General features: G+C 46.3%; 1 protein-coding gene across 1 annotated transcript; it reads left to right on the forward strand.

Moving 5' to 3' along the window:
- The first annotated feature begins 4,898 nt into the window (after positions 1 to 4,898).
- Positions 4,899 to 11,001, forward strand: LOC112076381 (uncharacterized). The gene is made up of 5 exons (XM_024143181.2): positions 4,899 to 5,381; positions 8,233 to 8,808; positions 8,946 to 9,181; positions 9,873 to 10,058; positions 10,961 to 11,001. The coding sequence occupies exons 1-5, from the start codon at positions 5,311 to 5,313 to the stop codon at positions 10,999 to 11,001; spliced, it is 1,110 nt and encodes a 369-aa protein (XP_023998949.2). The 5' UTR covers positions 4,899 to 5,310.
- Positions 11,002 to 13,649: the final 2,648 nt, after the last annotated feature.

Below are 13,649 nucleotides of genomic sequence, written 5' to 3' on the forward strand. Positions count from 1 at the left end.
TCCCGGACCCCCCGTGTCGGAGGGCTCCCGACCCCCCCGTGTCGGAGGGCTCCCGACCCCCCCGTGTCTGGAGGCTCCCGAACCCCGTGTCTGGAGGGTCCCGACCCCCAGTTCTGGAGGCTCCGACCCCCCCGTGTCTGGAGGGCTCCCGACCCCCCCGGTGTAAACAGAAGAAAGCCGCCAGAAACATGTTGTCATACTGTCGGCTTCAACTGTGACTAAGCCAGTTATTATTTTGATATGAAAGCAGAGGGTTTATGTTTCTAGAACTGAACCGATTCACGTTTTGTCTGTTTTGGCTGCCAGAGCAAGTCTACCTGTGTAAATAACATACAAGGTCCTTGGACCTTAAGGAGTAATGGTAGACTCCTAAAGAATAGTTCTGGTGCTTGGGTGAAGCTACAGTTTACTTGCAGTGTCTGCCTGTTGTGTGTGTGGTGCTCGACTTGGGCCGGAGCTGTCCGCAGCACAATACCAGGACTTCTAATTTTTGGGGGAATTGCGTACTGACTCCTCTATATAACAAAGTAGCCTATAGCGGCCCAGATTGACACGCAAAAAAGGGTTGATCAAAGAGGAATGAAGGTGGGATCTGCATTGAAAAGCAATTGAGTGGGCATTCATTTCCTGATGATGTTTATTTGCTGCTAGTCTGTGAGTGATTATGTGTATATACACTGCTCAAAAAATAAAGGGAACACTAAAATAACACATCCTAGATCTGAATGAATGAATATTCTATTTCCCTCATGGAGTCTGTTTCTGACCGTTTGAGCAGACACATACACATTTGTGCCTGCTGGAGGTCATTTTGCAGGGCTCTGGCAGTGCTCCTCCTTGCACAAAGGCGGAGGTAGCGGTCCTGCTGCGGGTTGTCGCCCTCCTACGGCCTCCTCCACGTCTCCTGATGTACTGGCCTGTCTCCTGGTAGCGCCTCCATGCTCTGGACACTACACTGACAGCCACAGCAAACCTCTTGCCACAGCTCGCATTGATGTGCCATCCTGGATGAGCTGCACTACTGAGCCACTTGTGTGGGTTGTAGACTCCGAAGCGGTGCTTTCACTCCACTAGAGTGAAAGCACCGCCAGCATTCAAAGTGACCAAAAATCAGCCAGGAAGCATAGGAACTGAGAAGTGGTCTGTGGTCACCACCTGCAGAACCACTCCTTTATTGGGGGTGTCTTGCTAATGCTATAATTTCCACCTTTTGTCTATTCCATTTGCACAACAGCATGTGAAATTATTGTCAATCAGTGTTGCTTCCTAAGTGGACAGTTTGATTTCACAGAAGTGTGATGACTTGGAGTTACATTGTGTTGTTTAATGTTCCCTTAATTTTTTTGAGCAGTGTATATATATATATATATATATTATATATATATATATATATGTGTTGTCTAGTTAGATACCTTGCTAGTTAGATACCTTGCTTTGAAGTAGCCTACCTTATCCATTTGATCCTGATTCATTGAATGAGGAAATCATTGTATAAAAGACAAAAGTATTTGTTGTAATGTTTAAATATTTTATATCAAGGATGGCAGCCATCTCCAGGATAGTACTGGTGGCAGCCATCCTCCAGGATAGCTACTGGGTGGCAGCCATCCTCCAGGATAGCTACTGGGTGGCAGCCATCCTCCAGGATAGTTATTGGGTGGCAGCCATCCTCCAGGATAGTTACTGGGGTGGCAGCCATCCTCCAGGATAGTTACTGGGTGGCAGCCATCCTCCAGGATAGTTACTGGGTGGCAGCCATCCTCCAGGATAGTTACTGGTGGCAGCCATCCTCCAGGATAGCTACTGGGTGGCAGCCATCCTCCAGGATAGCTACTGGGTGGCAGCCATCCTCCAGGATAGTACTGGGTGGCAGCCATCCTCCAGGATAGTACTGGTGGCAGCCATCCTCCAGGATAGTTACTGGGTGGCAGCCATCCTCCAGGATAGCTACTGGGGTGCAGCCATCCTCCAGGATAGCTACTGGGTGGCAGCCATCCTCCAGGATAGTTATTGGGTGGCAGCCATCCTCCAGATAGTTATCTGGGTGGCAACCACCATCCTCCAGGATAGTTACTGGGTGGCAGCCATCCTCCAGGATAGCTACTGGGTGGCAGCCATCCTCCAGGATAGCTACTGGGTGGCAGCCATCCTCCAGGATAGCTACTGGGTGGCAGCCATCCTCCAGGATAGCTACCGGGTGTGCAGGCTTATTCCAGCCCTGGTCTAACCACGTAGTAGCCTAAACATCAGCTGCTCAACAGGACCGAGTTAAGCAGACTTAGGTGTTTCAGGGCTGGATCAAAAGCCAAGCCTGCACAGCCAGGAGCTCTCCAGATGGAGGGTTGACCACATGTTGACAACATGTGACTAACAGTGCAGCTCTACTTTGTGGGGGGTTAAGTGTCTTGATCAAGGGCCCAACAGCAGGAGATGGTAGGTCGACATGGACTCAGACAGCAGGAGATGGTAGGTCGACATGGACTCAGACAGTGTCAGTAATGCTTTACTCTTCCATGTAGGTGTAACAAGTGTTGAATTCCATGTATAATGACAGAAAGCCTTTATAGATCCCATGCCTGATATTACTGGACATTCCTTTTGTTGTTGTTGTCAGTGCCCTTTTTAATGTTGCACACTTCCCTCCCCTTCTGCATTCCCCCTCATAAACATCCCCTGCACCGTTTCGCAAGTGATCATAGCGATGATAATTTACGTTTCTGGACGTTAAAACACAGCTTCGGGATTGTATTTCCCACAGAGCCAGTAGTTGGCGAATTAAGCCAAGGGCTTTTCGATAACTAGTGTGTCTTCCCTTCTGTGTGTGTGTCTCTCTTACCTGGCCGTGTCCGTCTGTTGCATCCTGGAGAAGCATCCTCTACAACAAGGGTATAACACACACGAGTCCTGAAGAGACAACACAACACAGTCCACCAGAGCCCTTCTCACGGACATTAGCGGGCTGCTTCTCCAGAAATAACTAACTTAGCTAAATGTGTATGACTAGCAGCTATCTGGCTACCGGTAGCTAGCAAACCTACGATTACGTGTGCTTGGTTGATCTGCTTTCTTGCCTCTCTCGACAGCTATACCCTTTGTATATAAAACATGTACAATTTCTACTAGACTTTTGTTAATGAACTCAAATTCATWGCAGACATTTGAGTGCACCGTGTACGACCGCCAACTTTCAAATAGTGACGTTAGGGTTGATACCGTAGCTCCAACGCATGCGTCGAAATCGCTCAGCGGGTTATATTCTTCTTCTTTGGTATAATGGCGTTCGCAACAATTAAATGTGCATTCCGCCACCTACTGTACGGGTGGATAAAAAGGCCAGTGTCTGTTCACCCCGCTATCATCCAGAAGGCGAGGTCAGTACAGGTGCATCAAAGCAGGGACCGAGAGACTGAACAACAGCTTCTATCTCAATCAATCAATTTCAATCAATTTTATTTTATATAGCCCTTCGTACATCAGCTAATATCTCGAAGTGCTGTACAGACACCCAGCCTAAAACCCCAAACAGCTAGTAATGCAGGTGTAGAAGCACGGTGGCTAGGAAAAACTCCCTAGAAAGGCCAAAACCTAGGAAGAAACCTAGAGAGGAACCAGGCTATGAGGGGTGGCCAGTCCTCTTCTGGCTGTGCCGGGTGGAGATTATAACAGAACTATGCCAAGATGTTCAAAAATGTTCATAAGTGACAAGCATGGTCAAATAATAATCATGAATAATTTTCAGTTGGCTTTTCATAGCCGATCATRAAGAGTTGAAAAACAACAGGTCTGGGACAGGTGGCGGTTCCATAACCGCAGGCAGAACAGRTGAAACTGGAATAGCAGCAAGGCCAGGCGGACTGGGGACAGCAAGGTGTCATCATGCCCGGTAGTCCTGACGTATGGTCCTAGGGCTCAGGTTCTCAGAGAGAAAGAGAGAACGAGAGAATTAGAGAGAGCATACTTAAATTCACACAGGACACTGGATAAGACAGGAGAAGTACTCCAGGTAACCAACTGACCCAACTGACCCATCTCAAGGACATCAGACTGGTAAACAGCCATCACTAACATTGAGTGGCMGTTGCCAACATACTGACTCAAATCTCTAGCCACTTAATAATGGAAAATTGGATGTAATAAATGTATCACTAGTCACTTTAAACAATGCCACTTTATATAATGTTTACATACCCTACATTACTCATCTCATATGTATATACTGTACTCTATACCATCTACTGCATCTTGCCTATGCCGTTCTGCCATCGCTCATCCATATACTTATATGTACATATTCTCATTCACCCATTTAGATTTGTGTGTATTAGGTAGTTGTTGGGGAATTGTTAGATTACTTAGKTATTACGTGGTCGGAACTAGAAGCACAAGCATTTCGCTACKCTCGCATTAACATCTGCTAACCATGTGTATGTGACCAATACAATTAAACCCACATTTCAATGCTAATGTCACTTAAATATGAACAAATATGAATCAATGTTCATGTTTAGCCTATTATTTTTCATATATCATGAATAAATACAGGTTTGCGACACCTTTCTACGATTACGTRGGGGACTTCTATTTGGACAATTTTCGTAATTCCTTGACCCGGAAGTACGTTTTTAGTGTTGATGGTAMGCCTTTGTATAATACCCCTCTGGCTGAACATGTCAATTCTTTAAAGGTCAGAAAGCTCAGAACAGTTTCATAAACTCCTATTTAAAAAATATGAATMAAAGTGTTGCTGTAATTGTGAATGGTTTGAGGATCATTTAGATTTCCCAAGTGAAAGTCCATGTTTACTACTATCAACGAACGGAAGTTGTTGTACACCATCGGACTTTTRTTTGTGAAACACTGGCGGTATTTTCGATTCTTCACGTATGTTTCCATTTTCCTACAACATATTTTTGTTGTTGTCCTCTTTCTTTTATTTGTTGACATTATTTGCAGAAACAAATGTAGCTTACTCTGTGCTATATTCACAACTTTTGCATYCTAATGTTGTTAACGTTATCTGGCGAAACGTTTAATTTTGTAGCAAAAAGTGACTACAACTAACTTTCAGCTAACGTAACTACTTTAACGTTAGTTAGCTAGTTAGCTAACGACTGTTACAAGTATACTAATGAATGTTTTATTTCACCATGATACGCTGTCGTAGTGAACCTGCTGCCTGGTTGCTCCAGCCAGCCCAGTAACAGTGAGGTCGGATATGGAGGGTTGCTGAGCCCTGCTCTCTACCGTGGTCCGTCAGCCAGTCCAGCCGGACAGGACTCCGGTCAGGAGACGCATAGTTAAGACGACAGGATGAGCTCCGCGGCCCCTCCGGCCAAGAGGAAATGTTACATGGGACGACATCAGATCATCAAGAAAAACAGGTGGACATTTTTTCCCCCTCACTACACTGAGTTAACTTGGCATGTTAATACATCTATGTCCCACTGTGGAACAGCAGTTGACTCGTTAACAGAATGTACTGGACTAGATTTCGAAACTCGGTTAATTACTATATTATAACATTAAGAGGTTTTAATATTATTCGGGATGGCGACTGCTACGGACGTTAGTATTCGATTACTATCGAGTATACATTTTTTAGAAGAAAAAAAATATCCCTATTTTAATGAAAACGCTTTTCAAGCGTGTAGCTTGTTATTGTCGGTCAATCAAAGCAGCACTACGGTCAAAATCTACGTTTATTGGTCGCATACACATATTTACAAATGTTATCGCAGGTGCAATGAAATGCTTGTGTTTCTAGCTCCGACAGTGCAGTAATATCTAGCAATACAAAACAATACACACATAATCCCAAAAGTAAAAATAAAGAAATGAAGAAATATCAGAACAAGCAATATCAGAATGATCAATGTCAGAATCTAAATATATAATGGTGTGTATAGACAGTAAGAACGGTGAATAAAACAGGTGTGGACAGCAGTAGTTATATAGGATGGTGTACAGACAGTATATGTTCAGTACATGTTCTGTTATAATCTCCACCCGGCACAGCCAGAAGAGGACTGGCCACCCCTCATAGCCTGGTTCCTCTCTAGGTTTCTTCCTAGGTTTTGGCCTTTCTAGGGAGGTTTTCCCTAGCCACCGTGCTTCTACTTCTGCATTGCTTGCTGTTTGGGGTTTTAGGCTGGGTTTCTGTACAGCACTTTGATATATCAGCTGATGTAAGAATAGCTATATAAATACATTTGATTTGATTTGAAAAGGTGAGTACAGCAGTAGTTATATAGGAACCATTACTAGAATACAGTAAATACATATGAAGTGAGGAATACAGTATGTAAACATTATTAAAGTGGCCAGTGTTCCATGTTTATGTACAGTACATACATAGGGCAGCAGCCTCTAAGGTGCAGGGTTGAGTAACCGGGTGGTAGCCGACTAGTAACAGTGACTAAAGTTCAGGGCAGGGTACTGGGCGGAGGCTGGCTAGTGGTGACTGTTTAACAGACTGATGGCCTAGAGATAGAAGCTGTTTATCAGTCGCTCGGTTCCAGCTTTGACGCYCCTGTACTGTCTCCTAGGGCCGGGACAATACCAGTATCGGAATATTTTTTAAACACTGAGCACACCAAAAGTATTTGGACCTTTTAAAAACCTGCTGTATGTGAAATAGTGTGTGCTAGAGCTTGGAAAATAAATAACTCTGGATGACAYCATAATCATGTTTGTTTCCAAAATTAGGGTTGTTTTCCTAAAAGGTTAAATTKGCTTCGTGTTTTGTTTCCTTGCCACGATACTAATGAGTATCTCGATACTGGTATCGTCCCGTCCCTACTGTCTCCGCCTTCTAGATGGTAGATGGGTGAACAGGCTGTGGCTCGTGTGGATGAGGTCCTTGATGATCTTCTTGGCCTTCCTGTAACACCGGGTGCTGTAGATGGAGAGCCCTGCAGTTACCMCACCAGGCGGAGATGCAGCCCGACAGGATGCTTTCAATGGTGCATCTGTAGAAGTTTGTGAGGMTCTTAGGGGCCCAGCTGACTTTCTTCAGCCTCTTGTGGTTGAAGAGGTGCTGTTGCACCTTCTTCACCACTGTCTGTGACAGGGACTATTTCAATCAAATCAAATTGATTTATAAAGCCCTTTTTTACATCAYCCGATGTCAGAAAGTGCTYTACAGAAACCCAGCCTAAAACCCCAAACAGCAAGCAATACACARGTAGAAGCATTTCAGGTCGTCAGTGATGTGCACGCAGAGGAACTTGAAGCTTTTCACCCTCTCCACTGCGGCCCCGGATGGGGACATGCTCTCTCTGCTGTCTCCTGTAGTCCATGATCAGGGAGAGGTTATCTTCCTGGCACCACTCTGTAGAGCTGGGATGATAAACTGAAAATTACAGACACGGACATTTTCTAATTCATACCGAAGCAATTTTGATCCAGTTGCAGAGGGAGGTGTTCAGTCTCAGGGTCCTGAACTTAGTGATGAGCTTTGAGGGGACAATGGTGTTGGAACGCAGAACTGTAGTCAACGAACACCATTCTTACATAGGTATTGCTTTTGTCCAGGGGGAATTGTGCAGTGTGATGGCGATTGCGTTGTCTGTGAATCTGTTGGGGCGGTAAGCAAATTGAAGTGGGTCATAGGGTGTCAGGTAAGGTAGAAGTGATATGATCCTTAACTAGCCTCTCAAAGCACTTCATGATGACAGTAGTGAGTTCTATGGGCCGGTAGTCATTCAGTTCAGTTATCTTTGCTTTCTTGGGTTCAGGAACAATGGTGGCCATCTTGAAACATGTGGGGGCAACAGACTGGGATAGGGAGAGATTTAATATGTCTGTAAACACTCCAGCCTGCTGTTCTGCATGTGCTCTGAGGACGTGGCTCGGGATGCCGTCTGGCGGCAGCCTAGCAAGGGTTAACACGCTTGGAAGTCCTTCTCACATCGGCCATGGGGATCGAGAGCACACAGTCCTGTTATAACCCTGTTATCATTACTATATTATGACATGACTAGATGTTTTAACCCTGTGATTATTACTATATTATAACATGATTAGATATTATAACCCTGTCTTAATTACTATATTATAACATGACTAGATATTATAACCCTGTCTTAATTACTATATTATAACATGACTAGATGTTTTAACCCTGTCTTAATTACTATTATAACATGATTAGATATTATAACCCTGTCTTAATTACTATATTATAACATTACTAGATGTTATAATGTTTTAACTCTGTGTTTCTCTCTGCAGTGTCCCCGACCCTGAGCAGCCACTCACCCCAAGACGCTCCAGTCGCCTGCAAAACACTCATACACACACGCTGCGTGACAACACACACACGCTGRGTGACAACACACACACGCTGCGTGACAACACACACACGCTGCGTGACAACACACACACGCTGCGTGACAACACACACACGGCCCAGAATGTGGCTGCAGGACAGGTGTGTGTGGTAGGAGACTCCTCTTTCGACCCCGGAGAGGAGATGCTGCAGGTGCTGGAAGCTCTGGATCCTGGAGGGATGAAATTAACACATGGGGTAGAGATGGGGGTATCTTTAATCCAGAGAGGGGTCTCCCACGCCTCTGCAGCTCCAGCCCAGACCTCCCACAGCCTGACACCAGGATCAGAGGTCGGGGCTAGGGTTGGACTTGGACCAGGTGTGTGTGAGCATTCAGGGCTGGTTCAGACAGCGCACCGTAAGGACCTGGCTCAGTGCCTGCTGTTCAGTGAAGACTCGGAGGACAGAGAGCATGCTGGGACACTTCCACACAGACCTACGGACGCCTCACCCCCTCAGAAGAACTGCAGCTCCAGAGGGTGTGTTTTTACAAGTAGATTAATATACAAACAAAAAACATAATTTGATCTTGTTCTAACTTTATTGACATGGTTGTACCTTTAACAGCCGTTGCCAATAAATGTCTATTTCATTTGAATGTTGTCGTTGACAGTAGGAAGCGCAGGGCCAGGGGGAGGAGCTCTGAGACCACACCCACAGGAAGAGGAAATGGTTCCTGCCAGAATGCTGACTCCCCATTGGACGTGTCTGATGACTTCATCCTGTTCAGCCCCTCCCACCTGGCACGGGCGAGGGAGAGAGCGGCGCTACAGCGGTCTCTGAGGAACAACATGTCAGCCTCTGTTCTCACGCCCCCTACTGGGCTGGAGGCCAGCACACTCAACACTACAGGTACGGGATGAAAGAACTAGTGTGTGTGTGTGTGTGTGTGTGTGTGTGTGTGTGTGTGTGTGTGTGTGTGTGTGTGTGTGTGTGTGTGTGTGTGTGTTGTGTGTGTGTGTGTGTGTGTGTGTGTGTGTAACTGTGTGTGTGTGTGTGTGTAACGTGTGTGTGTGTGTGTGTGTGTAACGTGTGTGTGGTGTGTGTGTGTTTCCCCAGGGGTTGGTCTGTCAGTGGTGTGTGTGTGTAAGGTGTGTGTGTAACGTGTGTGTTTCCCCAGGGGTTGGTCTGTCAGCTGTGTGTGTGTGTGTGTGTAAGTGTGTGTGTAACGTGTGTCTTTCCCAGGGGTTGGTCTGTCAGCTGTGTGTGTGTGTGTAACGTGTGTGTTTCCCCAGGGGTTGGTCTGTCAGCGGTGTGTATGTGTGTGTGTAACGTGTGTGTTTCCCCAGGGGTTGGTCTGTCAGCGGTGTGTGGTGTTAACGTGTGTGTTTCCCCAGGGGTGGTCTGTCAGCGGTGTGTGTATGTGTGTGTGTAACGTGTGTGTTTCCCCAGGGTTGGTCTGTCAGCGGTGTGTGTGTGTGTAACGTGTGTGTTTCCCCAGGGGTTGGTCTGTCAGCGGTGTGTGTGTGTGTGTGTAACGTGTGTGTTTCCCCAGGGGTTGGTCTGTCAGCTGTGGTGTGTGTGTAACGTGTGTGTTCCCCAGGGGTTGGTCTGTCAGCGGTGTGTGTGCGTCCAGACGAGCAGTGTGACAGGTTGTTGTTGTCCAGCTGGGGGCTACCTGCTGCCGTCCTTGAGCGCTACCGTCGTCATGGTGTCTCCTCCATGTTCCCCTGCAGGCTCAGTGTCTCAGTCTGGACGCGTGTTGCAAGGACACACCTGGTCTACTCAGGTACCCTGACCCTTGACCCTACCAATCTACCCCGCCCAGAACCCTGACCCCTTGACCCTACCAATCTACCCCGCCCCAGAACCCTGACCCCTTTACCCTACCAATCTACCCCGCCCCAGAACCCTGACCCCTTGACCCTACCAATCTACCCCGCCCAGACCCTGACCCCTTGACCCTACCAATCTACCCCGCCCCAGAACCCTGACCCCTTGACCCTACCAATCTACCCGCCCCAGAACCCTGACCCCTTGACCCTACCAATCTACCCCGCCCCAGAACCCTGACCCCTTGACCCTACCAATCTACCCCCGCCCAGAACCCTGACCCTTGACCCTACCAATCTACCCCGCCCCAGAACCCTGACCCCTTGACCCTACCAATCTACCCCGCCCCAGAACCCTGACCCCTTGACCCTACCAATCTACCCCGCCCCAGAACCCTGACCCTTGACCCTACCAATCTACCCCGCCCCAGAACCCTGACCCCTTGACCCTACCAATTACCCCGCCCCAGAACCCTGACCCTTGACCCTACCAATACTACCCGCCCCCAGAACCCTGACCCCTTGACCCTACCAAATCTACCCCGCCCCAGAACCCTGACCTCTTGACCCTACCAATCTACCCCGCCCAGAACCCTGACCCCTTGACCCTACCAATCTACCCCGCCCCAGAACCCTGACCCCTTGACCCTACAATATACCCCGCCCCAGAACCCTGACCCCTTGACCCTACCAATCTACCCCGCCCCAGAACCCTGACCCCTTGACCCTACCAATATACCCCGCCCCAGAACCCTGACCCCTGACCCTACCAATATACCCCGCCCCAGAACCCTGACCCTCTTGACCCTACCAATCTACCCTGACCCCTGACCGTTAAACCCCTGACCTCTAATCCCAGCCCCAACCAGTGCAGGGAAGACCCTGGTGGCAGAGCTGTAATGCTGAGAGAGTCTGGAGAACCCAATCAGAGGAAAGCTCTGTTTATTCTGCCCTTCGTATCCCTGGCCAAGGAGAAGATGACCTACCTACAGGTACAGTGGAAGGTAGAGAGGGATAGAGGGATGGAGAGGCAGAAATGCTCTGTGTATATGTGCAGTGRCTTGCAAAAAGTATTCAGACCCCTTGGATTTCTTCACATGTTATTGTCTTACAAAGTGGGATTAAAGTGGATTTAATTGTCATTTATTTTGTCAACAATCTACACAAAAATGAAACAACAAAAATATAGTCGTTGCATAAGTATTCAGCTCCCTGAGTCAATACATGTTTGTTCGAATCACCTTTGGCAGTGATTACAGCTGTGAGTCTCTTTCTGGGTAAGTCTAAGAGCTGTGAGTCTTTCTGGGTCAGTCTAAGAGCTGTGAGTCTTTCTGGGTCAGTCTCTAAGAGCTGGGAGTCTCTTTCTGGGTCAGTCTCTAAGAGCTGTGAGTCTCTTTCTGGGTCAGTCTCTAAGAGCTGTAAGAGGGGATGGCTGATAGTATTTCTGATTGTCTTAACTCACCACCACTAATGAACTGTGGAGTTTCTCAACGTCATTGTTTCCTTCACCTGAAACAGCGAGTAAACAAAGTCTGTTTTTAGGATCAAGTGAGAAGTTCCTCAAAGTATTTGAACAATATTCACAGCTCTCTCCCTTTTCGATAACCACTCAGCATGAAAGGAAGAAATGTAATGCTCTGATCCTGTGGAAACGTCATAGAATACCTGATTACTTCTTATCCTTGGCACAAATAGCCTACAGCTGTGTCTGTCCCAAGCTCTCTGGTGGGAACTCTGAGGGCCCAGAATGTTATACAATGTTGCAAGTTTGCTAGCGAGTTTTGGGCCTACCTTGCTGATAGTTGATGCAATGTTTACAGTTTGTTGCAGACGGGCCATGTGATTTATAGGATATTTACTTTTATCAGGATATTTTCTACCTGCAGGCTGCAATGTTTTTATTTGTTGGCTTTATGTAGGCTATTTTTACATAGTTGGCAATGGTAGTTACTTTTAGATTGGTATCATTTTCATTTAGATAGAATGTAGATTAACCACAGACAACGATTTTGAGATACAAAGGCTATTATAAATGAAATTAAACGGTTCCACGAAAATGTGCACATGAAAATCATAACGGACATGTATATCTCTGTAAATAGACTCGCTATTGTTATTTTACTATTGCTGTTGAATACTTTGTTACTTTTATTTTCTATTTTTTACTTAACACTTATTTTTTTTCTAAACTTCTTAAAGCATTGTTGGTTAAGGGCTTGTAAGTAAGCATTTCACTGTAAGGTCTTCTACACCAGTTGTATTCGGCGCATGTGACAAATAACATTTGATTTAATATCGGTAATATAATATTGGTAAGATAAATTGGCACTCTAAATGGAAAAGGTTGGTGTAGCCTATTACCGACAACACCTATAACATCAGGAGCATAAAGCCAGAATCTGCGAAGCTGCAGCAGGAGGGTCAGGAACAGGTTCTGGCTAGGCTATCTTGATCTCTGGCTCCCTCTTGAGTAATTTGTGTGTCTTAGTTATTTAATCAAACAGCGTGCTTAAAGCATCAGACCAGTTCGGTACATATAGTTGATTTATTAAAACACATCGTGTGTGGGCCTCCCGACTGGCGTAGTGGTCTAAGGCACTGCATCGCAGTTGCTAGCTGTGCCACTAGAGATCCTGGTTCGAGTCCAGGCTCTGTCGCAGCCGGCCGCGACCGGGAGACCAATGGGGTGGCGCACAATTGGCCCAGCGTCGTCCGGGTTAGGGAAGGGTTTGGCCAGAAGGGATGCCCTTGTCCCATCAAGCTCTAGCGACTCCTGTGCCGGGCCGGGCGTATTTACGCTGACATGATCGCCAGGTGCACAGTGTTTCCTCCGACACATTGGTGCGGCTGGCTTCCGGGTTAAGCAGGCAGTGCTGCTTGGTTGGGTCATATTTCGGAGGACGCATGGTCGACCATTGCCTCTCCCGAGTTTGTACGGGAGTTGCAGCGATGAGACAATACTGTAACTACCAATTGGATACCACGAAATATGGGAGAAAAAGGGGTAAAAAAAAATGCAAGATTGGTCGAAAGAAAAGATGACTCTCAAGATTCTTTTGGCCGGTTTCCTTCCTCTCCGGCAACTGAGTTAGGAAGGACTGGGGATCCAACCATCCAACGTGTCATTAACAACTTCACTCTTCATATTTTCAACATGGCTGCTATATGTTATGGGTATGCTTGTCAAATGAACTTTTCAGCAGGACAATAACCTAAAACACATTGAATGTTCCTGAGTTGCCTAGTTTTGACTTAAATTGTCTTGAAAATCTATGACAAGACTTGAAAATGGCTGTTTAGCAATAACCTTAAATAATAAATAAATAATAATAATAATAAACCTAAGCTTGAAGTATTTTTGAGAGAATAATGTGCAAATATTGTACAATCCAGGTGTGCAAAGCTCTTAGAGACTTACCCAGAAAGACTCACAGCTGTAATTGCTGCCAAAGGCGATTCTAACATGTATTGACTCAGGGGTGTGAATACTTCTGTAAATGAGATATTTCTGTATTTCGTTTTCAATAAATTTGCTAAAATATATAAAA

This window comes from Salvelinus sp. IW2-2015, unplaced genomic scaffold, assembly GCF_002910315.2.
Source record: "Salvelinus sp. IW2-2015 unplaced genomic scaffold, ASM291031v2 Un_scaffold3713, whole genome shotgun sequence".
NCBI classification, from domain to species: domain Eukaryota; kingdom Metazoa; phylum Chordata; class Actinopteri; order Salmoniformes; family Salmonidae; genus Salvelinus; species Salvelinus sp. IW2-2015.